Source organism: Chiroxiphia lanceolata, chromosome 17 (genome assembly GCF_009829145.1).
Source record: "Chiroxiphia lanceolata isolate bChiLan1 chromosome 17, bChiLan1.pri, whole genome shotgun sequence".
Classification (NCBI taxonomy): Eukaryota; Metazoa; Chordata; class Aves; order Passeriformes; family Pipridae; genus Chiroxiphia; species Chiroxiphia lanceolata.
The window spans coordinates 4,518,550-4,546,288 of NC_045653.1; the positions used below are offsets into that span (position 1 = coordinate 4,518,550).

Sequence of the window (27,739 nt, forward strand, 5' to 3'; positions counted from 1 at the left end):
AGGATGTCATGTGGCACGTCTCCACTAGATCTGGATGGCTGGATTCACAGCCCGTTTCCAAGGTGCATTTATAGCTATAAAAGCATCAGTCACGGCAGTGCTTGAATTACACGCTGGGCTGTTTTCATTCAAGACATCCTTTGTTCTTTATTCCATTCCTGACGTTACTCAGTGGCAAACTAACGCAACGTGATTTGCCGAGCCCCGTCCCGGGGGAAAACAGGGGGTCAGCGGGCGGCCCCCGAACCGCCCGTGGGGCTCCTGCTCCGGGCGCGATCAGAGGCGTGATGGATGTTGGCACCGCACCTGCACGTGCCTTTGGGTGAGTCACTGAACACCTCTGAACCGGTGGTGTTGGGTTTTTTTTCCATTAAGAAGGGAAAATTAATTTTCCAAAGCCACGCTCGCCCATCCCGGCGAAGCACACCGGCCGCACCTCGGCCCCGGCCGCGCTCCCCCGCCATGAGGCGCCGCGCCCGCCCTGCCCGGCACCGCGAAATGGCGGCCCCACCGCCGCCGGCCGCGCCTCTCGCCCCCTGCACCGGCTCGGGGACCGCAGCAGCCACAGGAGGGCCACACACGGTCCGGCCTCGCGCGGCCCCTCGGCGGGAAGCGGAGCGGGGCGGGCAGGATCGCGGATGAGGCGGGACCGGCCCCGCGGCCCCCCCGGTACCGCCCGACATGGCGGCGGCACCGCCCCCTCGGCGCGGGCGGGGCCTGCGCAGCCCATAAAGCGCCTCGCGCGAGGCCCTTCGGCCTCTTTCTGCGGCGCGGCCGAGGTGGGTATGCGGGCACTTGGGGCTGTGGGCTGGGCGGGCCCTGGATCCCCATGTGCCCGTTCCCGGGGCTCGGCCGTGCCGGTGCGGGTGTTTGCCGGCTGCACCTCGCTGCCCGCCCGCTGAGGCCTCCGCTCGGCCTCCGGCCTGGCCCAGAAGCTCCTTGCGGGGCTCCACCCGCGCTCCCGGTGAGGGGCCGGCTGTCGCGGGTGGGCCGCACAGAGCTCTCTGCACCCGCCCGAGCGCTCGCTGGTGGAGTGATGACTCTTTCCCCGTCAGAGCGACAGTGTTGAGCACAGCTATCCAAGCCAGATCGTGTCTGATGCACTAGCAGAGCCGCCGCCGGGCCCGGGGGCGGTCGAGGGCTGGAACCGACTGTTTCTCGGTGCTGACTGTTCCTTGTTTCCCTGCAGGGCGAGCCGGAGCCCGGGGCGCCTCTGGGAGCCCCATGACCGGGGCCAAGCCGCCGATGGAGGCACGTGCCCGGGGTGTGCCGCAGGGTCTGAGCCCCTGCGGGGGGGGAGCGGTGAGTGCTTAAAGTGACTGTGGATTAGTGATTTAAATATATACGTTTAAGTATATAATTTTTAATATGTTCAAATATATTTATTTCCGCATATATGCACGTATAAATAAATTGCTCCTGCAACGCGTTGGTGTCCCTGAAGAGCTGTCACGTGTGGGTACGGCCGCTGGCCCGGCGGGTCCCTCTCCCCGCGGGACAGGGGCTGCAGCCCGGGCCGGGCGGTGGGTGCTGGCCCCGGGGTGGTCCGGGGGTCCTGCCCCGCCCCGGGCAGTGCTGGGCACCGCGGGTCCCGGTGCTCATGGCCCGGCTGTGCCTCCCTGCGGCCTGCACGGCTCCTGCTGCAGGGGAGCCTCACGGACAGAAAGCCTGGGCCTTCAGAAAGTAATAAGCTATTAGTCTCTGCTTATTGCCTCTTTTACGTGCCTTGACTGTCTTGTGCTCTGCTCTGGAACCCCCATACATAGGTGTTTGTTCTTAATTTTTGGGGGGAATATTTGCCTGTCCCATGTGCCTGTTGAGCATGCTGACCAGCCAGCTGTTTTTGGGGAAAGATCAGCATGAACTCCCTCGGTGCCCATGGATCTGCTGGGGGAGGTGGGAGTGTGGCACAGCTGCACTGGGTGAGCAGCCACAGCTCCTGGGGACTCGCTGGTGTAAGTGATGACTAAATTTTTTCCCCATCAGAGTGACAGTGTTGATTTCTTGCTCTTCAAGCCAGATCATGTCTGATGCACCAGCAGGAAAGTGCTGTTGTGTCCCATGCCCTGGCAGAGCCTGGTGCTGACTGTTCCCTTTGGCTTTACCCACAGGGCACTGTGAAGGCAGAGACAGGGGGTTGAGCCTCTGGGAGACCTGAAGTGTGAAGGCTGCAGCTGGCAGTGATGGTGTGGTGAGAGCAGCTGTCTGTTTTGCTCCACTATGCTTGTACAATGGTAAGTCTTAAAAGTAATTATGAATCACATGTTAAAATTAAATAAAAAATAAAAAAAAAAGGGAGAGGGGAGGAAATACCTTTTTCTGCAAGGGAGTTGCTCCCACTTTGTCTCTGGAGACTAGACAGATGTGGGTATTGTAGAGATGAAAGTGCAGGGATTTCCCTCATGCATGAGCGTTGGAATGAGGTCCTTTGGGCCTCCTGTTCCAGCATGTCCAAAGTGGCAGATGTGGCTTGTGAAGAAACCAGCAGGGCAGGGAGTCTGCAAGCTACACTTGCTGTGTGCTGAGCTGGAGCAGGACAGGGGCTTACAGCTCTGTCCTGTTTGTGTCCCTGCTGCACTGTGTTCAGGGGCTCACTGAGGACACCCTGCACAGACAGGTGGGTGATGGGTTGTCCCAGTAAGGGACAGGAACCGTTCTGGCTGAAGTGTGTCCCTTTAAGAGGTGCTGCTGGTTGAGCCTTGTCTGCCCTGCCCCTTGCTGGCCAGGGTGTGAGGGAGTGCAGAGATTGCAGATGTGGGCATGGCTTTGCCACTTCCTCTGCCATGACCTCTGTCCCAGTGGATCTGCTGGGGGAGGTGGGAGTGTGGCACAGCTGCACTGGGTGAGCAGCCACAGCTCCTGGGAACCTGCTGGTGTAAGTGATGACTAAATTTTTTCCCCATCAGAGCGACAGTGTTGATTTCTTGCTCTTCAAGCCAGATCATGTCTGATGCACCAGCAGGGAAGTGCTGTTGTGTCCCACGCCCTGGCAGAGCCTGGTGCTGACTGTTCCCCTTGGCTTTACCCACAGGGCACTGTGAAGGCAGAGACAGGGGGTTGAGCCTCTGGGAGACTGAAGTGAAGGCTGCAGCTGGCTGTGGTGGTGTGGTGAGGGCAGTTGACTGTTTTGCTCTACCATGTGTGCCCTCTGATAGTAAAGAATGGTAAGTATTGGATCCACTTACGTTAACTGGCTTAAAAAAAAGGAAAAAACACCTTTCTGCAAGGGAGTTGCTTCTGCTGTGCTTTGACAGCTTAATGTGTGTGAAGAGTAAAGACTTGAGTGTTGCAGAAAGGGCCCTTTTAAGTGTTAGACCACAGTATCAATCCCTGTTAAAATACTCCAGTTTCCTGCAGGGATTAATGCCTTGTCAGTTGTTCTGGATGTGAAGATTTTTCATATGATTGTTTTAATGTTCAGCTGAAGAGCATCTGTCACAGTGACTTCAGCCTTGTTTTCCCCTACCAGATGGGCAATGCTGATGCTGGTTCCAGAGGTGCACAATGCCTTCATGGCACATAAGGAGGCTCCTCTGCAGGGTGGTTGCACACTCCAAGGCAACACTAGAGGCTGCACCTACCATAGTAACACTGACATGTAACACTGATGTGTGTGAACAACTTTAGTATCAAAAGTGAAAGAATTCTTGCTTTCTGAAGGTCCTAAATAAATGGCAGAGAGCTCTGACAGGTTTCAGTTTCAGTGAATAAATTTATTATTTTTGTCTTGCCCCATTTAAGCAGTGTTAAAATGAAGGGCTTCTTGAAGAGTCAGGAGGCTTTTGTTCTTGAAACTTCATTAGTTTTTTACTCCTTTGAATGGGAGGTTTTCAATGCCTTGAGAAGGGGGTGAAAGTCAGCTTCCAGAAATGTGTCTCTTTGCAAGAGAGGATTTGCTTTGGTGTCCTTTTTCTTCACGATCAACTATGTGACACCTGAAAATCTGTTTGGTTAGGATTTCACTAAAGCTTTAGAAAATGTGCTTAACAGAACTTCATTGGATAAAAACAGCTGTTGGCACTGGCTCACTCAGTTCCTGCCCCATGCACCTGCTCTGTCTCCAGAGGGGCTGAAGTGTCTGAAGAGCAGCACTGTGTCCTCTGTATCTGTACCCCGGATGCAAAAGGAAGCAAGTGCTCTGTGTCAGGCAGTGGAGCTGGTTGAGCTGACTGAATGTGTTTCTCTGGCACTCTCTGCTCTGTCAGCTCCCCCAGGCTGTTGGCAAGATCTGCTCTAGAACCTCCCACAGTGCAGTTTGGGTGCATCCTGGGAGCAAGTTTCTGCTCTTTGCAGAGCAACCCTCATCTAATAGGGGATTTTGAGGGTGCTGGGGGTGGATTTGAGAGCTGTATATTTGCTGTTTGTGGCAGTGTTCAGACAAAAATAAAATGTTGGCTGTTTTCTTGACAGGTTGAGATTTGTCAGAAGTTGTCCTGGGCCCTGCTGGGGTTTCAGTGTTTTGCTAATGAAGACGGATGCTTCTGCTGCTCCCGTGCTGCTGCCTCAGATCCTTGTCCAAGCCACAGCATTCACATCACCCTGTGACACTCCGGCCTTTCCTCAGAGCTGGCGGGAGTGATGAATTGGTGTCCTGCCAACTTAGATGGAGGGTGTCACATTTTTTGTCCCTTGGGTATGAGGCATGTAACTGGAATGGATTCTGGAACTTGCTGCATGTGTAATGCAGTTTGGATGCTTTTGTCTGCAGGGGCTGCATTCCCTGACTGACAGCTCACGTTATCCTGCCCCTGTCATTACAAGCAATGACAAGTACGGGAGGGCCTTGTGTGTAAGGAGAGGTGCTGGAGCCAGGTCCAGAGGAGGGCAACGAGGCTGGTGAAGGGACTCAAGCACAAGTCCTATGAGGAGAGGCTGAAGGAGCTGGGGCTGTTCAGCCTGGAGAAGAGGAGGCTCAGGAGAGACCTCATCACTCTACAACTACCTGACAGGAGGTTGTAGCCAGGTGGGGGTTGGTCTCTTTTCCCAGGCAACCATCAGCAAGAGAAGAGGGCATGGTCTCAAGTTGTGCCAGGGGAGGTTTAGGTTAGATATTAGAAAGAACTTCTAATTGACATTGGAATGGGCTGCCCAGGAAGTAGTGGATTCTCTGTCCCTGGAGACTTTTAAAAAGGAACTGGGTGTGGCACTCAGTGCCATGGTCTAGTAACCACAGCAGTAGTGGATCAAGGGTTGGACTTAATGATCTCGAAGGTCCCTTCCAACCCAGCTGATTCTATGAGAGGAGTGAGGGCTTGGGTCTCCCCTGCCATCCAGAAAGCTTTAGTGGTTTATCTGGCAGCTTGTGAAGTGGGGAAGGGGTATCTGGGATGCTGCAGCACAGTGTGTTTTTGTACTGTATAGAGCCTATTTAATAAAATCTGAGTACTGGGTGAACTCAGCTGGTGACTGAAGTTTTCTTTACATAGTTAATAGCTCATACCTTCATCTCCCACTTGTTAGGGCAGTTGGGAGAGGACAGAGAAACGTGGTGCTGTGGTGGGGTGATGAAGCTACTTCAAGCCAAGAAGAGAAGGCATGATCTCATGGCAGTAGAGCTTGACTGGGGCTGTGAGTGCTGCTGTGCTGCAGGGAGTGTCACAGGGTCTGTACAGAACAGCGAGTGCTACAGGTCCCTGGTCTGTGCTGAGGGGAGAGGTGCACTCTGGGCATGGCTTCTGGCCAAGGCTCTCCCTCAGCTGCTCCTGGAGCATCTGTGTGGGAGCAGCTGGTGTAGAACACTTGTCTGAGGGGGTTTGGGCTGACCTGGTTCAAGGTGTAGATGAGCATGTTCTCAGGTAAGTCTCACGAAGTCTCCCATACACAGGGAGTCTTACAGGGAAGTGACAGAGTCTGGGGAGGAAGGGAAGCTGCTGTCAGGTCTGTGAGGATTTGGATATCGCCTCTGCTGTGTCAGGAATGCCTCTGCTTTGGTCAGACCTGATGAGGGATCCTGCAGCCTTCCCTGTGTGCTGCTTGGGAAACTGCCAGGTTTGCAGAGCAGGAACATGAAACATGGATTGAACACGGGCTGAAGGAGAAGAAACAAAAGGTATTTCCAATACCAAATTTCTCAGTCCCAGAGAAGTAGTCAAGAGCACCTGGATGCCTTGCTTCCTGTGTCTGCCATACCCCACATCGACTGACTGCACATCTGCCTCAGCAGGTGACGAAGGTGTGTCAGGGCACTGTGCTGGGCCATGTGCGGCTCCCGGGGAGTGGGGAGGCCTGGGGCTGAGACTGGGCCTAGGCCCAGCCCGGCCAGCAGGGGGCGCTGTGCGGCCGCTCCAGCCCCTCAGAGATGGGGGGGCCGGGCGGGCCCAGAATGGGCTGTGCTGGGGGCGCCTCGTTCTGTGTGACCAGAGACCACCCAAACCTGACACAACTGACCTCAGAATGGACTGTGCCAGGGGCACCTCATTCTATGTGACCAGAGATCACCCAAACCTGCCACAACTGACCCCAGAACGGGCCGTGCCAGGGGCACCTCGTTCTGTGTGACCAGAGACCACCCAAACCTGCCACAACTGACCCCAGAATGGCTGTGTTGGAGCCTCCCAGTTAATGGAGAAACCAGCACAGACTTCTGGGTCTGTAGCAAGTATGGAGCTAAGACAGGCCCATTTGGAAATTTCTTACTATGGTGCTTTGATAAGAGACGGGCACAGGCAGGTTTTACACTGACTTTAAAGCAATCTGTCCTCAGAGCTGCTCCTGACCTGACTCCTGCTAGCCCTGCTCAGCTCCTGTGTCCGCTGGGTGGTTTGAATGAGGAGATGGAGGCCAGGAGGAATGTTCTGGACAAAGGCTGACTTGCTTTCTCTTGCTCACAGAGTTCCCAACCAGCTCTGGAGGCCGGCAAAGCACAGTGACAGCATGGGAGAGGCTGAGCAGGGCAGTGGGGTCAGGCAGAATTGCCAGTTCAGTTGTAACAGGAACAGACCCTGCTGTAGGTACTTGTGTAACTTTCTAAACTGAAACCTGGAGTCGCTCACTGGGCTGGTATGTTTAACCAAATGTTTACTTTTCTCAAACAGATCTGTCTCTTGGTGCCATGAGCATCTGAGAGGAAAATACAACAGATTATTTCTCTGTCTGATGTTGCTTTTAATAGATTTTCATACACAGGGAAAGGTTTAACATTTGTATTCCCAAAGACCCAGGCATATCTTGACTGCGTGGTGATGATTATATTCTTTTTAGACCCACCTGTTAGCAGCTGCATTAGCTTATAGCAAAGCACAGTGCAGTTACTCATTGCTGCTTCTACTTGTGTGATTTTCTCTTCCATCTCTGCTCAGTGATAGATTGTCAGACACATCACATTACCATAGACAGCCAGTGAAGCACAACTCAGGTTTGTAACTGCCCTAGGAAGATCCAGATTTCAGGACCCTCAAACTGCCCCACAGGCAGTAAGGGGAAGACTCTGTTTTGAAGCAGAGTGTTTCTGTCTCCTGCAGCATCCAGAGTTTTAAACAGATGTTCTGCAGCTATAGCCCTCTCTTCATCTTCCACCCTTTTTGGCAGATCCCTTCCAGTGGTGGGGTGTCTTGAAAATGGAAACAAGTTTGGGATCCCTTCTGTCTGTGTTACCCGAGAATCTGCCTGATTTCTTTAGTGTTATATTTGTAAAAATGTCCACTAGATACTCTGCACTTGTCTGTGCCTGCTGCCTTCTCTGCTCAGTTTTGAATGCTGTGGATGGGTCACCTTGAAGTCTTCCCTCTAGTGCTCAGAATAAGCTTGACTGCCTGAGTCTTTTCTCAAAGCAAATACCAGATCCGGGGGCTGCCCTCATTTCTCTACTTTGCAGACTCCTTTGGGTTCATGTACCGTTCCAGGGCCAGCAGGACCTTTGGAGGTGCACTCTCAGCACGGACAGCAGGATGGGAGGTGTCCTTCCCGGGGGCTGGGAAGGCTCAGCTGCTGCTCAAGTGTGGTCAGTCAGCACGTGCAGCCCCCGAGGAGCCGCTTGCCCAGGTGGGTTCTGTGCAGCCCGATCCCAAGAGCCCCTCCCTGGAGGTGGGGCCGTGTGTCCACACCCAGGGCTGCCCTGAGGACACTGCTCAGGCTTTTCTGCTCTGCACCTGCTTGCTCTTCCTGCTGTGGCTGGCTGCAGTCAACAGCATTCTGGGTCAGGGCTGCTTCTTAGCTGACAGGTGAGGCTTGTGCTCACACACACACTGGAGTACTTGGACTTTGGCCTGGGACAGAGCCAGGTCAGATCTGGGTACTGTTTCTCAGTGAGAAGAAATACTGAGCTCTACCTCTGCTCTTGTTTAGCAGCCTGGAGTATGTGCACTCACTCTCTGCTGCTCAGTTGCAGCAGTGGTGGACACTGCCTAACCCCCACCAACATTCCCAAATCCAGGCTGCTGACGAATAAAGTTGGTTGCCATCTCATGCAAATGGCTGCAGATCATCTGCAGCCTCACAAGAGCAGTGCTGTGGTTGTTACACTGGCTTGGTCTCCATTCATGCTTGCAAGAATGTTGTCTAATAAGAGGATATAAAAACATTTTTTCTCTGAGATATAGCCCTCATGGGGAAAGACCTGTCCTGAGAGTAGATCCATTTTTCAGTGGATGTGGATCAGGCCCTGGACACCAGCGGTTCAAAGCAGACTTTTCCTTTGAGTATTTGCTGTCGCTTTTTCTTTACAGCAGGATATTTATAGGTGCAATTTTCTTGGAAATCTACAGAGGAGGACTGGAAGTGTCTGAGAACTTTTGTTAGTCAGCAATTTATGTTGCTGTGGAAACGCCTTAGCAGGGCTTGGGAAAACTGCCTGGAGAAAAGGGTGTTTGCCAAAGGTGCCAGCAGCAATGTGCATCTCTGGCTGGTTCCCGGCTTACCTAAACCTGCGCCTCAGGCACGTCCTTCACAGCAGCTGCTGCTGTGTCATAGCAGTGACACATTTTGTGCTGCTGGTCATGATTTCCTTCTGTAAACCCGCTGTGTCACTCCTCTGAACTATGAGCACAGTCCTACCAGTCTTCCCTCTGATCCAGGATGATGTGCTGGGTACCTAAGTGCTGTTGAAGTTCTCCTCAGTGGGGTTGCTGACTGCAAAGGTAAGTAGCAACGTTGGCGGGGGCGAGAGGGACGCTGCTGAGGCCTCGCTACTCAAAAGGAGTTACAGTGACTTGGTGAGTGCATTTGCACACCAACTTGGCTTTTTTTCCCTGCCAGAGCTGACCAGGTACACCTGCTGTTCCATAGCCCTTTGGCAAGTGGAAGGCCTGGTGATGAGGGGTCAACTGCTGACTCATCTTGTTAGTTTATAAAGCGGTTGCAAATCTGCTCCTTGCTGTTCTTTTCCTGCCTTTTTTTTTTTTTCCCCTGCACTGGAGAAAAGTACGTGCAGGAATAGAGCAGGAAAGAAGCACAGAGGATTTTCTTGGTGCCAGAAAGCAGAATCAGGGCTGTGTGGATGGGATGTGACAGGCACAGAGGATGGCCCAGCCTACTGCCCAAGCCTTTTCCTTACAATCTGTGAGTGGATGCCTCTCTTGCCCTGTGTTTCAGGCTGCTGGAAAAGCATTAGTGGGTTCTCTCCTGCTGTTTTTCTTTTTTTTTTTTTCCTTCTTCTTTCTTTAAACAAAATGGGAAGGTCACAGTCTCCTGAGCTGCCTTCTCCCTGTCTGAATTGTGAGAGAGAAACTAAAAAAGGCACCTGTCCATGGATGAGCCTAATGATTCTCCCTCACACTGAAGAGAAAAGCTCACCCTTATCTGGGTGTTCTCAGATGTTCCCTCTGTCTGATGGGAGTCTGTCCATCCATCACAGCATTGTTCTTCCCCCAGCTGTGGCTCAAGTGCTGGGAGGAGGAAGATGTAAAGCTGCCTGGGAGGTCTGCAAGGGTGACAGAAGACAGGATCTCTCAGGCTGTCAGGAATGCATCGCTGGGTTCAGCCACGGGTGAGTTGGGGTTTGTTTTAGGTTTGCGTGATCCTTAAACCTATAGAGGAGCCCTGAGAGATGGTGGGGCTGGTAACCCTGTAGTGAGGGAAGTGTTATGAGGATCTTTCAGGGTTTATTCATCTTCATTTCCCTCATACTGGGAGCAAAGACCTCAGGAACTGGAACACTAGGAACAGTCCCCCTGTCCTGTGAGAGCTGTATGCATGGTGCCCTGGCTTGTGGCTTCTAAAAAAAAAAGTTAATTTCTGGAGGAGAGGAAAAAAAATCAGTGCATCTTATTCCAAGTAAAATAAAGCAAAATCCTTTTCTCTCTGCATTTATTGAATTGTGAAGTGCAGAGCTGACTTAGTTCTGCCCAGGGAATATGAAAGCTTGACTGCTCAGTGCCTGCCCGTGCCACCTTCTGCTCTCATGTAAGATAATAAATGTGATCATTTCTGTCATGTAAATTGTGTCAATTGAATAAAGCTGTTAAATAGGTGAGGCAGTGATACAGGTTCTGTTTATTTTCATCCCTGCTATTACTGCTTCTGCTGCTGGTTTCACTCAGAAGTGCCAGTCATGAAAGAACCCTCTGCTGAGGTTGACTTTGAGTCAATGCTTTGATTTTTAGCTCTATTTTCCATCCTATTTCTGTGCTGCTTCTTAACGTTCTGTGGAGTGTTTAGGTGTCATGTGCAGAGAGAGAATTTGTGCAGATGGGTGGACTCGAATCTCCTGTGGAAATGCATTGGTTGTAGGTAAGGCCTCGGGTTTCCTCACCTGCTGCCCTATTGCAAATAAACATCTGCTTCTCTGTACTTTAGGTGTAACTTTGATAACTTACGAGGGACAATTTACTACATAATCCTGTTAAAACAAGGGCAAACAGGTACATTTCAAGAGACAACATAGCTCCAAAGATGAGAAGGGGCCCAGAAACTGGGCATCGTTTGTTCTGGGTTTGGTCCTACAGACACTGGCCAAGTGAAGAGCCCCAGTGATGCCAGGGAACCACAGCACAGGTGAGGCTGTTTGGTGGGAAGGACTCAGTGGGATCAGGTGTTGCTTCCAGCACTGGAACAGTGATTTCCAAGGCACTTGAAGGTCGGAGAGTGTGCCAGGTGTGCCTGACTCAAGGCACCTGTAAAGGCCATGCACTCAGGTATCCCTGGTAGGCAGAGGCATGGATCAGATCAGGAGCCTTCTGCCCAGGGAATATGGAACTCTGCGCAGCAGAGATTAAACTGGGGTCTGTTCTCTGCCCTCTTTGGCTTCTTGGCAATTTGACATGAATAAAACAAAGTGACTGTGCTACAGGCAGTACCTGGACTGCAGAGAAGCAGATAATCAGAAATCAGCTGCTGCTTCTGTTAATGTAGTTACCAGTGTCAGCTAAAGCTTGGCTGATGTTGGCAATGCTCTATTTTCCAACTGGGCCATTTAAATCTCTGAAACTTATATTGGTGCTAAACCAATTGTCTTTCAAATTTCACCTGTCTTAGTCAAATACAATGTGTGTTCAGTTTACTGGAGAAATTTATTTAAAGCCAAGGTTTCTTAGGAGGTGCAATCTACTGGCAGGACCAATTCTAATAAGTATATCTGCCTCCTTCTGCAGCTTGTTCAGCTCATTACAGAGCCTGGTTAGTTGGAACAGCTATGTCTGTGTGCAGTGCAGGATTTCAAGTACCACATTTAAGCATGCTCTTGAATTAGAGAGACACTTCGGTGTCCTGTTTAAGCAGCATCTATACCACTTTAGGATTTGCTTTCCATTTGCTTTGCTTTGCTTCCTACCAACTGGGGAGAGCTTTAGCAGAGTGGAAAATGTGTGGCCTGGATGATGACTGCATTGAAGAAGCTGTGCTGAGGACTATCCCCAGCTGCTCCTGCACTGTACAGTGTCCCAGGGGACAAGTGGGAGTGTGTTGCCCTGGAGCCTGATGCTGCAAGTTGCAGATGACCCATTTGCAGTTGCTGACTCACAGAACAGCTCAAATGACTTGACAATTCAGTAAATTGAAAAATGTGTTTTTCTGTAGCTGTGGGTGAATTCATTTATCCCGAGTTTTATGCTGCATGGAAGGACAATATCCATTTTTCTTGTTTCTTTTAGGAAAACCACTGTAACAAAACCTTGATGTTTCTCTTATATTTATTAGTTACAGAGAATGAAGATGTTTAAGCTATTTCATATAGCTTATACTTAACCACTTGTGAAAAAATAAAGGGGCCTGGATTCTGGCCTCTATGAGTGGCAGCTGTTGCCTTGTGACTCAAGAGGAGCAATGCTGGCCCAGAGTCCCAGGCTCCTCTGCTGAGAATAAATGAGCCAAAGTGACCAGCATAGGGAAGACAGGACAGGAATGGTGACCGGGAACACTGATCCTGTGGGATGTGACCTGGGATGATGTTTCTGGGGTGTGTGTGTGTCTTTCTTATTTCTTGTGTAGTGTCTCGTGCACAATCAGAGATTCCTCATAGGAAGGGCATAAAATGGTCTGTGCTAAAGAAGGTAAAAAGTTGAGCCACAGGTTCTTTGGAGAAGGAAAGACCTGCTGGGAGAAGTCCCTGCGTGTTTTATATGTCTTCTTGTTGGTCTCTTCCATCCTTAAACACCAGCAGCAAAATCCCTTGGACTTCAGGAGTGGGAAACTGAGCCCAGCCTGAGTGAGTGACAGGAAAGAGGGAGAAGGGTAGTGAGGGATGGCCCCTGGAGCCACCTCTTGGTGTGGGCTGCAGGAGAAGCGGTGCTGGAGGAGGATGCAAAGGTGCAAGGGCTGAAGAGGAGGCAGCTGTGAAAGCATGAGAAAGGAGCTACTTTGGGAGGAATCTGAAAAGTGAGGTACTGCTCTTGATTTAATGTGGGAAAGCCTTGTGGAATTGGTAGAGGCAATTGTGTTTCTTCTGACAGGGAGTGTGTTTTGTCATGGGGTTATTGGAGATTTAAAAGATTCCCAGTAATGCTTTGTGGAGTCAGGTGTCACCATGGGCCTTCGGAGACTAGGGAAAATTGCCAGGTTTGACTTAATGCAAACCTGTCCAAAATCCTTTTGCTTAGGGGAAGGAATATGGCTTACCTTGTTCATAGGATCCCCTCCTGGCTCAGACTCTCACAAATTTGTTCCATTATTTTCTTTTAAGAAAGCAAAAAGAAAACGGAAAGTACCAGGTTCAGAAAAGTTGGCTGGTTTCCTTTCCTTTTCTTTGGGAAGGCAAAAGACCCAGACAGAAAACCACTAAAAGCTTTTTATTAAAGTATTTATCTTTTCTATTTTCTAAGTAAGACTTCTGGCCACTTTAAACCTTCTCCAGCTTTCATTAAAGATAATAGCTTTTTAATGGCAACAAGTTTGTTTCCTTTATGCCCTGTGTGAGTCACAGCCCAGCTCCCTGTGGAGAGGCAGTATGTGATGGGGTTGTGTAGTGGCTTTTGGCAGAAGAGAGATGGAGAATATCTGTGTTCTCTGTGCCTATGGCCACAACTGGATGAGAGGAGTGGGACTTCCCTGCTTCTCTTCTAGCCTGACTTCCCCCATAGCCTTACAGTGCAGCATTTTATGTGTGTTGGAGTCTGCTGGAGACACTAGTTTTGCTGTGCTGAAGCCTTTACCAAGGGTGATTGCTTTTGGGGTTTCAATCCAAGGAGGTTTTTGGTGATTGCTTTTGGGGTTTCAATCCAAGGAGGTTTTTGCTCAGCCACGACTACTCCGCTGTGGTGTGGATTTTCTCAGCAGTACCTCAGGAATCTGTGTCTTGGGGACACAGCTGGTGAGGTGAGAGCCAGCAGAGAGGCTGGACCCAGCTGGTCATCCAGTGGGGCTCCAGAGAGGGCTGCTGCCCTCTGCTACTCTGGGAAGCTGTGGGGTTCTCCTCTTTGCAGCCAGCTGAAGGGGAGTTTTACAAGGGTGGCAAAGACACATTTGAAGAGGTGTGCAGTGGTTACTGGCCTCCTGAGCACACAGAGAAAAATCCAGGCCTAAGAATCATTTAGATGAGATGTTTTTTTGTTTCTGGGTCAACAGCCTAGTTCAGGTGTGGTGGCCAAATCTCCCTTTAGTCCTAATGAGATCACCATCCTGAGTGGACTTCATTAGCAGGTTTAAGACTATTTGGTTCAACATTTTCTACTTTGACAAAAGACAGAAGAATCTCAAATAGATGGGCTCATAATCTGATTTATCTTCAGATTTGCTTCAGGAAAATATCAGACTCTTGCTTGGTATCAACTTTCTCCCGTATCTCTGTGTGCTAAAAACTAGCAGATATGTACAGCAGAGGAATGATGTTTAAAGGCCTTTTCAATTCTAAGCCTGGGAATGGGAGCCCTGGCACACTCTGGGTGTGAGGCAGGACAGGCAGCAGGCACAGAACAGACTCTGCTGTGGATTTTCAGGTCAGTACCTGTTCACAGCAGCAAAAGCATAGGGGGAAATGCTGACCCTTGCCTTCACTTGGACAAGTGGTGTTGCCATTGCTGTTGATTTGACTCATGTTCTGGAAAGCTCTTGGGAGCTGGTGGTGCTTCTTGCTGTAATGTAATGAACGAGCAGAGCATCCCTTGTGAGAGCCTTGGAGGAGGGTTTGGATGAGGTGGCAGCCAGCTCTCCTGTGGCCCTCATATAGCTGTAGAAATCAGCTCCAAGAAATCAGATCACTTGGTTGGCCACTTTCCTTCTATGCTTTTACAGGCTTGGCTGTGACAGTGGAAAGTAAAATCAGACACTCTAAACCAGAACCTTTTTTTTTTCATTTGTCCTGCATAATGATAGTTCTGCTTGGTTCCTTATTGCTGGAATACACAGAATCCAAATCCTGCACGAGTGCAAGGAGCTGTACAAACACAGAGCAAAGAAAATACTGCCATCCTGACACCTTTGCTATCAGGTGAAGAGACATAGAGGTTAAGGGGCTAACACTTGGGATTAGGGTAAATCCTATTTAAAAACCTGGTAAATCCTATCTAGGCTTCAAAACAATATTTTTATTATTATTATTTTTTGGGGGGTGAGGTGAAAGTTATGGCAAAATGAAGTTTAGGATGGAGCTGGTAATGGTCAGCATTCCCCATTCCACAGATCAGCCTGTAGTGCAGGCAAGGACACGGATTAACTACCCAGAATAAAAGTGAGAGTAAGCTCCCCTTTGTCCCTTGGAAGGGCCTTTCCATCTGTGACATCTCCCGCCCCTCAGAGTTAATGAAGGAAGCAGGAGGCCTCTGGGAACTGGGTCAGTGGCAGCTCCAGCACAGGGCAGCTTAATTAAGGAAGGAAAGTGAGCGAGGGGGCAGGAGCCTGGTGTGGTCAGCCAGGAGAGCAGCTGGGTTTGGGTAAGCTGATGAAGCTGCATTTCCACCTGCCCCAGTGAGCTGCCTCGTGGTGTTCCCCATAGGATGGAAGACACAATCTCCGCTGCCAAGGACAGCCCTGCAAGCTGTTCTGCTCCTGACCTCTCCCTGTGCAATGGACTAGCCACATTTCCTTTCTGTTAAAGCACATTTGCTTGGCTCCAATACTCCTCACAGGGCCAACAGACACACTTTTAGACTCGGCAGTTGTCTTGCAAGAAATCTGTTCCTGGGCTGATGTGGTCCAGCATGGCTTGGGCCATGTTTCCTTGTCTTCTTTGACATTCCCTGGCAGGCTCTAAAGATGGTAAAAAAACCCCAAATCCTAAGAAATCCTTAGGGCTATGTCAAACCAGAACAAGGGAGAACTGCTTTCACTGCGGGAATGTGAGATGAGAAACAAAGTTTGCTCCCAAGAATTTGGCTGGGGGATTGAATATAAACCCTACTGAGATGCCTGGACCCAGATGCAACTTTCCTAACAGCACAGGGTCAGTCAAAATTGCAGTCTTTATGTGGCCCCATTGCTTTCAGAAGCTAATTTTTATTCAGCCAGTTCTGTGTGTCTCAGAACAGTGGGTAGGTGTTCGTCCTACCTCACCAAGTGTTGGCAGGGGGATGGGGAGCATGGAAGCAGGAGTGCTGGTCCTGGGAACTGTGTTCTGTTGCTGCCCCACAGGGAATTGCACAAGAGCCACACAGGCCTCTGGTTTGTGTTAACTAATCAGCTGAGTAATGCAATCTCCTTTTGAATGTCCTTCCTGTTCTAGATCAAGAATGAGACATTCACTGGTTAAATGACTTACCTGAGGTCACATGGGGAGTGACTCATTGGTAGAGGCAGGAATTAACACCTGGTATCGTTAAATTCCTACTTCATAGACCCCACGGCCTCTAATTTCTAGTGCTCTTCTCTTTCCTCTCCTGGCCTTTTTGCCTCTTTCCCACTGCAGGATTTGTCACACGTGCGATTTCCAAGGTGACAGTATCTGACCACTGCCAAGAAAACAAGACATCTGTCCTTTGCTGCAGACATCTACTGATATACAAAGAAGCTGAAGTTCCTTTTATTTCTTATCTTTTTGGAGCATTTTACCATGTTCTGCCCGAGCTGGCACAGTGACACATCTCCTCTGCGTCCAAGTCTCCAGCATTGCACATGCTGAAGGTGTTAGCCTGTCTTCTAATATTATTTTCTGTTTTCCCAGAAGCATCTTTGCTGCAGTCTCCCTGAAGTGGGAACATTCTGCCCATACCCACTGTTAGTACAATAGCATAATCACTTGCAAAAAATCAGTGGGTGGGTTTTATAAATCCCAGTTCAGTGTTTAGCAAGGTATAACATCTGTTGTGATCAATATTTAAGAGTAAACCTCTTTGATAAAAAGTTACAGTAAAGCCTTTTGCTTCCTACTGAATAGCTAAATAATTCACAGGAGTGGTTGTAATCACTTTAAGCTTCTTGCGTTTCAAAGTAAGCAGAAAATTCAGAGTAATTCTGTAGAGAGGCAGAGTAGCCAGCTGGATCGTGTTCCTTAGGAGCTGCTGTAGTGGGAATGAAGTACTTTCAGGTTTTTAATGGCTGCTGAGGTATGCTGGAGTCAAATCAGGCAAAAAATTGTCTCTTTTATCATCCATTGTTGGTGATAATCTTTATGACACTCTGGCGGGTAAGTGCCAGCAGTCAGTGCAGAAATGACACCTGGGGTTTGAAAAGTCTGCAGGATTGGGACTGTCGGGTGGGGCGGGAGAGGAGGGTGTTGGTGTGAGCAGCACCTGCTGCCACAGGGCTGCGGCTCAGGGCTGGGCAGGGGACAGCGGCACGGGGGGCTCTGTCCGGGCTGGCACTCGCTGATCCCGGGGGAGCGGCCGCCGCAGGACTCGCCCCGGCCCCGCCCGGCCCGGCCCCTCCGCCGCAGCTCCCGCCGCCTCCCGCCGGTGTGGGAGCGCGGCCGGTGCGGGACAATGGCCCGCGGCCCCCGCTGGATCCCGCTATTGCTGCTGCTGCTGCTGCCGCCGCCGGCCCTGCCCGCCGGGTGTGCGGCCCGTGGGCTCTGCTGCCCCGGCCGCGACCCCGCCTGCCTGAGCACCGGCCGGCGGCCCGACGGCTCCACCGGGCCCTGCTACTGCGACCAGGCGTGTGTCCGCACCCTCGACTGCTGCCACGACTATGCCGAGACCTGCCCGGGTGAGGGGACAGGGCTGGGCTGGGCTGGGCAGCCCCCGAGCGGAGCGGTCCGTGCCCCCCTCGGGCTCTGACCATGTGTCCGGGCACCGCCGCGGTTCGCGGGGAGGGCGGGCGGGGCTGCGGGCGGCCGAAGGAGCGGTGGTGCTGCGGTGATGAGCGGTGATGCTGCGGACGCTCCGCTCCCCACCCGGGCCGTGGCTCTCGGAGGCGCCGAGTCCCGCCGGGGTCCCGTTGGAGCAGGAGCTCGCTGGGCAGGTCAGGATGCTGCTGCGTCTTCCTACAGGACAGAAACGTGAAGCGGGACGTTTCCTGACTGAGTCAGAATCCCCCAGTCCCTTTCCCTCTTGTGGATTGAATTACCGTGGATGGGATCAGATCTGCTGCTCCTGTCAGTCCGTGCTGTCCTGCAAAAGGCATCGGCAGCTGCAGCTTCAGCAGCTTCAGGTTTCCCCTGGCGAGAGCCTGGACCCCGATGCCCTTGCGGCTGTGTCGGGGTCTCGGGGAGCACAGTAGTGCTCCCTCGAGGGACGTCTTCTACCAAGTGCGGATGTCAATTAAGGAGAAAAGTTACTTTAGTAAGTGGAACGATCTCATACTTCCCACAATCAGCATCCTCAAGGATTCTTACCGATCATATAATGCCTTTGATTTCAAACCTGCATAGCTGTGCCAAAACAGACTTGTGCTCTAGGCAGATGGGCACACGTTCCTGTGATTTAATTGTCTTTTTCCTTTCGGCACAGAGCTGGAAAATGGGTTGGAAATAGATTAATTCCAGAGCGATTTATACAAAATATGTCTGTGGATGAGGCCAGACTGGCAGACCTGTAGACCCACAGCTCCCAAGGGCAGCAGGGAGCATGAAGTGGGGCTGCTGGGATCCCTGAAACCTGCCTCTCCCCTCCCGAGGAAGGACACCCAGTGCTGCAGGGCCGTGCACTGGGCTCCCCTGCTGCTGGGGCTGTTCAGGAGCGGTGTTGGTGCTGGATGCCCCCATGCCTTTGGTGCCTGACAACTATTGGGCTCTCAGCTGCTCCCTCAGCACCTCTGTGTCCGAATCCTGCTGCTCTTGGCAGTCGTCAGGGATAAGTGGGATGGACAGGAGCCTCTTGTGTCTATTCATACAGCTGATTCATTAGCTGAGTAATAAGGAAAATGTGTTGGCAGGATGTGGTCAGGCACTGTGACGGGACAGCTGCTCCCCAGGGAACAGCAGCACCTGCTCCCTGAGGTACAGCAGTGCCTGCTCACTGTGAGCTGGCAGAGCTGCTGCTCTGCTGGGTGAGGTGTTTCTGTGTTATTTCTTGTGATTTGTTTGTCCTGGAGGTCAGGGACTCAGCTCTGCTTTGACTTGTATTGCCTCCACAGCCTAACCTTCTCCAGTAGTTTTCTTTCTTTTGCTGCTCAAGAGCTACTTTATCAAACTGACTTGTAAAGCAAAATATTAAAGAAAATGCATTAATATCTGGCACCAAACAAAACTGAAGAGCACAATATTCTGATCAAATCAAATGCACAAAAGGATGATAAAGTTGGGTAGCCTACAGTCCGATGCAAAGGCTCATTTGTGGTGTGTTGCTGCAAATAAGAAATGTTGCAACTACTTAGATAATTGATTTAATGTCTAGTCTTTGAATAGGTTTAAAAAGCTGTTTGTGTTGACTTTAGACAAAAAAGAAAAGCAGTAGCATTTGAATGATCATCCTAAAGTTTCTGAAGACAAATGCATTTTCCAGTGAGGTTAATGCTATAGTTAGGTTTGTCTGTGTTCTGAGGGAGAATAAATTGAAGTATCAAGCTTGAGCTGCTCAGAAAGGCTGGGATTTGTCCCAGCATTCAGCAGGTTGTGTTCCACTGAAATCATTGGGACTCAGGGTTGTGCGTGCCCTTGTAAGTCAGAGTGGTAATGTCTGTTGCTGTAGGTGCTGAGCAGGGTGGCTGTTCTTAATGTGTTTGAATGGGCTCATCCACATCTTTAAACTGAGTGATAGAGCAGCAGGGGAGCTGGGCTGGGAACCAGGGACTTCCTCATGACTGAGCTCAGCATCAGGGGTCACGCATGGGGGGTTTGCCTCAGGTGCTCACAGGGACTTTGGTGGAAGGCAGCCCTTGGCTCTGTGTGTTCACAGGGGTGTGGGCTGGCCTTCAGCAGCTCCTAAGGGCTGAACCAGCAAGGGAGTGAACACCTGTTCCCTGACAACTGACACTGGAGGTCCTGGCAGGGTGTTTTGTCCCACACTGACCCAGCTCGGGCACAAGGTGCAGAAATGCAAGGAGAGGGACTGAAGCCGACTGAGAATATGTGGGGGGGGAAATAATGTATGAGTCTAGGCTGACCTGCAAGTGTTTTTCTCCAAAGCAATTGTTCTTGGTTGTCAGGTTGTGTTGGTTGGCTGGAGCCTGGGCAGATAATCTCCTGGGAGGAGAACTGCTGGGAACTGCCCAACGCAACTGTGGGACACGTCTGAAATAAGGAAGGTTGTACTGAGCTATGTTAAAAAATGTCCTTTCTGGAGAAGGCATGTTGCTGGCATCACTCCTGTAACCTTCCATACCCCCCTTTTGTTACTCTTCCTCCAGTTATCCCCTGTGTGGTATCTCAGTGGAGTGCCTGGAGTGGCTGTGCAGAGCCTTGCAAGACAACGTATCGTGTCCGGACGAGGCACATCGTCCAGGAGCCCAGGAACGGGGCAGAGGCATGTCCTGCTCTGGAGGAGAGGGCTGGCTGTGTGGAGTACTGGACTCAGCAAGGAACAGAGTGCAAACAGTCCCTGAGTGAGTCCACTGAAAATAAAAGTATCTGGGAGGGTGATCGTGGGGAGGACTCTGGTTTGGGTCAGCAGAGCTGATCTTCACTATATTTGAAGAGTTGTTTTCAGGCACTGGCCTGTTTGCCCTGGCCCTGCCTGGGTAAGTGAGAACTGAGCTCTTCCCACAGGGCTTCAGTGTGTCCTTCCCAGTGTTGGAGGTGATGCCTGCCATTAGCTGTGTTCTGCTCAAAAGTGAGATATTACAGGCCTGTTGTGCTCTCACTTATACAAGCGTAAATCTCTGGCAATTTTGATAGGGTTGGCAGATATATGTCTGTTGAAAACTTCTGTGAGTGAATGTTGAACACTTTTTTTGGTCATTTATATTTTTTTTATTTTATGTGTTATCTGCAAAAAGTCACAAAGGAGCAATACCTGTCAGACAAGATATTACTTCTCTGCACTGGAGCAGAGTGCAGGCAGAGGAGACCTCCAACTAGTTTCTGGAGAAAAAGCCTGATATTAGTTGGTTCAAATCAGCTTTTCATGACAGACCTTTACTGAGTTTTAGAAGAATTACTTGTCATTTTTGCCGATTTTGGGGTCAAAATTTGTCCAGTCTGGATGTCAGCAGCAGCTGACTTCTTCAAACCTGTTGAGAGTGGGCATTAAGTGAACATTGCCTCCCTCTCTGTCTTGGATGTACCTACAAGTAGGCTTACTCTGCTCAGCCAAAAGTCTGGCAGCTCTACAGATTCTATTACCAGTGAAATGGTCGACTGACATGGATAATATGAAAATACAAAGTTAGAATTGTTTTTGTCTCCTGCTGAAGATAAAACCCTATGACATTAAAAGCCCATCTTTGCTGTTTTGCAGACGTGAGGAGCCTTAGTGCAGCATTGCCACTGACGCTCTGTACCCTTTCTCTTTGGTAAACACAGTCCCAGCATTAATAACTACGGGAGGGTTTGGAAAAGCGAGGAAGAAAAGAGCTGCAGCTGATGGCAAGGAAAGAGCAGGGTAAGTTGGAGGAGGTTGGGCCCAGGGACTCAGTTGTATTCCACCTGCAGAGTCTCTCTGGTTGCAGTTTGTGGCCCAGCTTTTCACCACTCAGAGCCAGCGTTCCCCAGCAGAGTGGCAGCACTTCACTGGAGCAGGGCCCTGCTCTCCCCTCAGCTCCAACCCTGTCTGCAGGGCCTCTGAAGGTCGGGGGTTTGCCTTGGTGTGAGGCCAGTACAGGACTGAAATTTCTCTCTTCGTTCATGGCACCACTGCTGTTTGTGTGATCGAAAAGCCAAAGACCATTCACTTCAGCTCTTCTCAGTGTAGAATCTGGTGCACTTTGCACTTCTTTGCATAAATGGGGTAAATTCTCAGGGGCCAGTTTGCTGTCTTGTTGCATGGGAAGCACATCCCTCTCCCATTTCAGCCCCCCTTGGCTGTAACATTGCCTGTTTTCCCCTGCAGCATTGTTTCACAGCACAGGCACAGGCAGGGCTGTGCTAAAAGCTCTGTTGCTTTTTACCTTCTGCCATGTCTGTGTGTGCTGCCCTGCCTCCAGGCTGGTGCCTCAAACACAGGGAGCTGGCATCAGCCTTCCCAGTCCTCCTCTTTTCCAGTTGGGCTCCTTGCTAGCAGGGACACAGTGCTGATGGGAAAGGTTATCTTCCACCTTGTAACCCCTCATACACAGCCTTGCAAGCTGGTGATTCCCCAGGGGTTCTTCCTGCAGTCCCTGGGCTTTGCCTGTTTCTTTCTCAGGTTTGGCTAAAATCAGAAGCACAGAATTGCTGTGTCAATCTGGTTGTCCTCCCACTGAGATGTGACAGCCTCACTCTCTTAGGAGGGAGATCATGACAGGAAAACCTTTACAGACTGACTCTTAGGTCCTGTCACAAGCTGCTGTACAAAGCCCATTCTAGGTAACAAACAGGAGTTGGTAGAGAAAGTGTAGCTCAGCAAATGGATACCAGACTTGGAATTAGATTAGTCAAATGCTTGACCAATCTGTGTCTCTATTTGTATTTTTGACATGTCAGTTGAAAGCACCAGCAGAGTAGTTTTATTCCCTATTTAACCTTATTAAAATGCAAGCACACCACGTGTTCTGCTTTTAATGACCTCGGGTGTGGGGTTTTTTTGGTTTGGTTTAGTTTTTCTTAATTAGTGATCTATGGTCTTCCAGTTTAGTCTGGCAGTCCCGTGGAGGGCTCTAGCCTGGTTATTGAGCTGACTGACCCTCTCAGTGACTTTGCTTGCAGGTACTGTGTTGAGTTCCAGCTCGTGGCCATCACGCCGGGCTGCCTGCACAGCCACCACTCGTACACCCGCTGGATGCGCTACCTCAGGGAGGGCCACACGGTCTGTGTGGAGTGTCAGCACCCGGCCCTGGACTCCAGAAGTCAGCATTGCTCCGGGGATGGCACCGGGAGCAGAAAGTAAGAGTTTTAGCTTTTGTTTTCGTGTTGAATTTTTCATTCTTCTCCCTTGATCCACTTGTTCCAGTGTCCCAAGGCGCTGCACGGAGCTCTGTGGAGCACTCTGCATATATTCACTGCTCCTTGTTGCATACCATGAGTTTCCTGAAGAGTTGAAATGACCTGGTGAAGCTCATGTATTAAACCAGGGCAGAGCCAGGACTGGGTGTGGGAGTACCTGCCCTTATTCTGCTAAATCTCACTGGCTTCAGGGTGGCACAGTTGTGTTTTTTTTGTTTTAAAGACACTCCAGCCAGGCTTCTAAGGTTAATAGTCCTGTCAGATGTCAAATAAAGCCAATTCTGTTTCTGATTTTTCAGCACTGGGGATTTTGTTTCTCCAAGTTTCTCCTTTTTGAGTACTTGTGGTGAATGGTAGCTGCCTTAGGGACTTGGGGTATGTGCTGGCATCTGAGGTTGGATGGAAGTGGTAGTCTGGTAAGTCTCTGTACGTTCAGCAGCCTTTCCCTGGAGAGCTGAAGAAGCTTTGGGGTGATTGATTTGCACCACCCAGGTTGTAGAAGTTGGGCAGACTCCAGCAAAGATGAAGGGAATGGCTTGAAGCTGTGAAACACCTCTGGGGCAGAGCCAGCAATGGAGGGGTCCTGGCTCCCAAACCTCTGTAGTGGTCACTGGAGGCACAGTTCTGCACTGCCTTAATCCTGATACTCCTAACCCCATTGCTGGTTTATTAAAGGCATCCTCTGAAGCTGATTAGCAGCCCTGCCTGAGAAAATCATTGCCCATCAGTGCTGGGCAGGGATATATTTAAAACTTATATAAATGTTGGAATAAGCACATTGGTTTGAATTAGAAACTCTAAACTAGGATTGTCAGGCCTGAAGCACACAATGTGTTGCACTACCAAGACTGCCAATAATGGCCTTTGTGGGCAGGGTTTTTCTCAGGCTTTCAGGATGAGGAAGTCACTTTGGAGTTTGTTCCTTCCCTCTTCAGCTTGTTATGTAAGGTTTTAGATAAGGAAGGAAAAAATCTGAACTGGTGTGGCCAGGAGTAGCTCTTACCTGCATTCAACCTGTAAATGATTATAAAAGCTTACAATAATGTTATTTACTAAAACTCTGGAGCCAGTCAGGAGCATCAGATTAAGCAAAATAAAAAGTATTTTCAGGAATTCATTTCTACATTGGGCTACAAAAAGAGCCCAGCATTGTCATCACCTGACCTGTTGAACACTGCTGTATGTGAAATGGAAGCACGAAGGAAAGGGGACTGTGTCCTGTAGGAATGATGATCTGATCCTCAAATGCTGGCAGGCTGAAGGCTGGAGGGAGGCAGCAATAACAGAGTTGGGGTGAATAGAGACTGGTTCACTGAAGTCAGGACTCAGCCCATGGCTCAGCAGGTAGTTTAAATCCATCAGAATTGAGCAGGGCCTAGAAATTGTCTGTGTCACTGTTTTACCTTAGAGTGGTGGGTCAAGGAGGTTGCCCAGGGCTCAGTATCTTGCTTGATTTTCTTGTTATCAGCATCTCAAGTGAAGTATTTACTATAGGTATATTCTTTATGTGAGCAGAGCTATCCTCTCATTTGTTTCCAGAAACAATATATTTTTTTTACCAGATCTTGGAGGAAAAAACTGACTTCTGTGATCTCTGAGAAGAAATTGGACTGTTGGGAACAGCCATTGAGTGGGATGAGGGAAATGTCTGTGAGAAGGCTTCTGCCTTCTGTTATTCAAAGGGGCATATGTGAGCATTCAGGCTTGTGAGAGAGCAGTGCTCTGGGGCCCCTCAGGCTGGGATTTGCTGTCCAGATGTGGAGGGCATAAATGTGATGCTTGTAAAGAAAGGTGGAAGAAGATGGGAACACAACTGCTGCCCTGAGAAAGGGGCCGGTGGGAGGCCAAAGCTGGTGCCAGAGTCCGGGGTGCAGCACATGCTGAGTTTTTCTCCATCAGCTCACAAGTCACTCAGTGCACCCTCAGCTGGACTTTCTGCTGGTGTGCCTGCACCCAGAGCCATGGGCAGGGTGTGGCTGTGCCCTGTCCTCGTGCAGTCCCAGGTCTCCACGTGCAGTGTCCCACCCACGCCATGCCTGTGCTTGGCTTCCCCCTCGTGCCAGCATTTGGTTCCCTGAAATATTGTTCCAAGAGTGACTGTCAGGAAGGAAAACAGCTGACAGAGTTTAAAATAAACTCAGCAATGCTGGTATATTTTGATGAGTATTTCCTAATTATCTTCATGTGTCTAAGTGGAGTCTGGCTTATAAATGTCTCAAGTTGAAGAGAGATGCTTGTTATCTCTGCCTTCCACCTGTCTCCCACTCTGTAGAATATGCTTTTTTATTTTAACCCCTGTTATGCAAGCTCAGGATGTTTCTCAAAGTCCTTTTTGTATGGCCAGATCTGGGGCCACCAGGTGAGGATAGCTAGGATAACCTAGCTTGCATTGCCTTTTTTGTTCTAGAAAGTTATGGGATAAACAAGGCAGAGCATTGAGCTGGGAAGTAGATCTACTGATTTTGGATCCTCTTCTAGAAGATGTACAAATAAAGCACAGACTTGACATCTGTGAAACTGTTACCCTGTGTCTTGGAGGATCAGCTGCTCCTCATCATCTGGAGCAAGATGTGGTGTTTGCAGCACATGAATGTCCAGACTGCAGCAGTTTGTGCCCATTTAGTTGTGGGGTGAAGGGAGAGAGGATGGATGGACTTGATTTGACCTGATTTATAGCTAAGTCAGTATTTGCCTTCCCCACCAGCAAGATGAGAGTAATCAAGTTGAGCTTAAGGTAAAGCTGCAGCCCAGAGTTTTGAAGGGTGTGGGACTGCTCTGTGCACAGCCTGCTTTATCCGGGATCTTAATCCTCAGATTCTGGTGTTTTGAAATGACCCTGAGCCAAAAGAAAAATACAGCGAGCTTTTTCCAGCCATGTGTGACACATAAATCCCAGCTCTGGAGCATGACACCTCATTAAGCCAAGGGCAGGGTTATCTTTGTGGAGCTAGAGCAGTAATTCCAGTTTCCACAGAACTGTAAACCAAAGAGAGTTGGAGGTCTGCTGGTCTATCTGTGGGCAGCTCTCTGCACAAGGCCAGAGTTTATCTAGTTGTGGTATTTGTGATTCTCCAAAGGTCAGGGCTGGAAAACAGTGATGTGAGGAATTCCCTTAAACTGCTGAATGCTAAAATCTGGGAATGGGCACAGTGCTACGGCAAAATCTCCGTTTCTGTGGCTGTGAGGTTTTGCTTCACACTTGTACGACCTACAAGCCTCCCTGTGGCTGCTGCCTCTTCACAGTGGTAGAAAGGCAGAGTTGGGGCCATGGAGTGAAAATGGATGTTGTCAGACTAAATGGGATTTCCTGGGTGATTTAAGGCCTCGTTGTGACTGCCCTGCAGTGGGGGTGCAGCTTATTTACTGTCTCCCTCTGGTGACTGTGTTTCAGGAATCAGCTGTTGCACTGGCAGGCGGTGGGGAACCCTCGATGCAAGGGAACCTGGAGGAGAATTCGCCAGCTGGACACTTGCTCCTGCCCTTCTGTTCACAGCTTCTTGTTCATCTGACTTCCCCAGGCAGTCCCAGTGCACCAGGGCTGTGGTGCCTCCTCTGGCAGCAGCTCCCTCCTCTGGGAGCCCCAGGCAAAGCAGCGACTGCTCCGTGTCAGAGGGGGCACCCGGCATCCTCTGTCTGTCTGTGCTCCTCGATTTCCAAAGAAATCAGGCTGGCTGGGAAGTACCAGTCTCTTTCTTCCCTGAGAGAGACATGTCTGACCCTGATGACTTCTTGCAAATCCCTCCCCTCCTGAGAGGATAGAGAATTTACCAAATAACAAATACGACAATAAAGGCCGTAAGAACCCAGGTTTAATTATTCTTTTTCTAAAGTCTCAATGAAGAATCAACAATGTAAAGTAAATTAACTCAAGTGCCTTCTTCTTTTCATGGCAATAGCACTTTGTGGATGCTTCCTGCTTGTGCTTGTGTATCTTTTCCTTCTGTTTTCACCCTCCCTGGTCTCATAATTTCCTACTGACCCTCATTCTTACAGAGGGTTGATCTTGCACTGCTGAGTTAATATCAGAACTTAGAAATGAGTCTGCTCAAATCTGTGAGAATAGCAGATATCAGGGACAAATTGGCCCTTGGACTTAAGGTTTCAAGGAGCATCTCTTGAGTTGCCTCAAAATGCAGTGCAGTCCTGGGGCTCTAAATAGGAAGGCCTGGCTATAGCCTTGTGTTTTTGACTGGGAAATATTTGAAATATTTTCCTTAAAATCTACTGATTTATATTCATACTTTTCTATAAATGAAAATAAAGGAGACTGAAGATATTATCCCAGTGTCTGTCTGTTTGATTAATCTGTGTGTTGCCATCTCTTTAGCACCTGAACCTGCCTAATTTGTTCCAGGCTTGCCACTGACTCCTTAGCTCCAGCAGGTCAGGCTGAAGGAAAAGTTGCTGCTGCCCAGTTCCAGAACTACTCAGGATTTCCCAGTGGAAGTGCAGCACCACGACCTACCACTGTGTAAGAAGTGGATGTGATATTTCTTTTGTTATACACATGCTTCTGAATCTGCTTAAACCAAAATTACAGAGAGGACCTGTGCTTTGGGGCAGAGGTGCTGCAGGGTGAGATCGAGGTCATTCCATCTGTCACACAGGTGAGAGGCTGGGGCTGGCTCCAGCAGAGTTTTAATGCTCAAGTTCAGCTCTAGTCTGGAATAGGATCACAAAAGCCATCTAATGACCATGCTGAAGGTCTTGCATGGAGACATGAATGAGCACTGAGGTGTGTGGTGGGCGCTGAGTGCTCTGAAAGTGCCTGATGTCCTTGGCCAGTGCAGCAGGGATTTGAGAGCAGGGTTCTGCTTCTCACTGTGTGTTACAAGCTGGCTGTGGATTAATGACTCACAGGGGGATAATCTCGTCCCAGAGTAGCAAGATTTTAAGGTCAAAAAAAAAAAAAAGTCTTGTACTTCCCTGTGTCACATAACCTGTGATGAGCTTGTGGCTGTCCCAGGAGCACGTGCTGGTGTGTGAGTGGAGGGATGTGCTCCCAGAGATGGGCTGGGAATAAATAACTGTAGAATGTCATTTCGG

General features: G+C 49.9%; 1 protein-coding gene, 1 long non-coding RNA gene and 3 other non-coding genes across 7 annotated transcripts; all 5 read left to right on the forward strand.

Moving 5' to 3' along the window:
- Window positions 1-306: 306 nt before the first annotated feature.
- On the forward strand, window positions 307-5,398 carry LOC116795460. Of its 3 annotated transcripts, none has more exons than XR_004360066.1 (6): window positions 307-322; window positions 1,190-1,302; window positions 2,112-2,234; window positions 3,032-3,164; window positions 4,411-4,799; window positions 5,243-5,398. It is a non-coding gene; the product is annotated as an uncharacterized LOC116795460 (long non-coding RNA). The 3 variants fall into 3 exon arrangements; XR_004360065.1 differs by lacking the exon at window positions 307-322 and adding an exon at window positions 762-779; XR_004360064.1 differs by lacking the exon at window positions 307-322 and having other exon boundaries at window positions 1,026-1,302.
- On the forward strand, window positions 1,025-1,108 carry LOC116795578. Its single transcript, XR_004360090.1, has one exon. It is a non-coding gene; the product is annotated as a small nucleolar SNORD12/SNORD106 (small nucleolar RNA).
- Window positions 1,950-2,040, forward strand: LOC116795577. The gene has a single exon (XR_004360089.1). It is a non-coding gene; the product is annotated as a small nucleolar SNORD12/SNORD106 (small nucleolar RNA).
- Window positions 2,870-2,960, forward strand: LOC116795576. The gene has a single exon (XR_004360088.1). It is a non-coding gene; the product is annotated as a small nucleolar SNORD12/SNORD106 (small nucleolar RNA).
- Window positions 5,399-17,219: 11,821 nt separating the features above from the next.
- LOC116795525 (somatomedin-B and thrombospondin type-1 domain-containing protein-like) lies at window positions 17,220-26,499 on the forward strand. Its single transcript, XM_032705292.1, has 5 exons — window positions 17,220-17,442; window positions 20,023-20,217; window positions 21,137-21,215; window positions 22,457-22,633; window positions 26,085-26,499. The coding sequence occupies exons 1-5, from the start codon at window positions 17,220-17,222 to the stop codon at window positions 26,200-26,202; spliced, it is 792 nt and encodes a 263-aa protein (XP_032561183.1). The 3' UTR covers window positions 26,203-26,499.
- The last annotated feature ends 1,240 nt before the right edge of the window (window positions 26,500-27,739 follow it).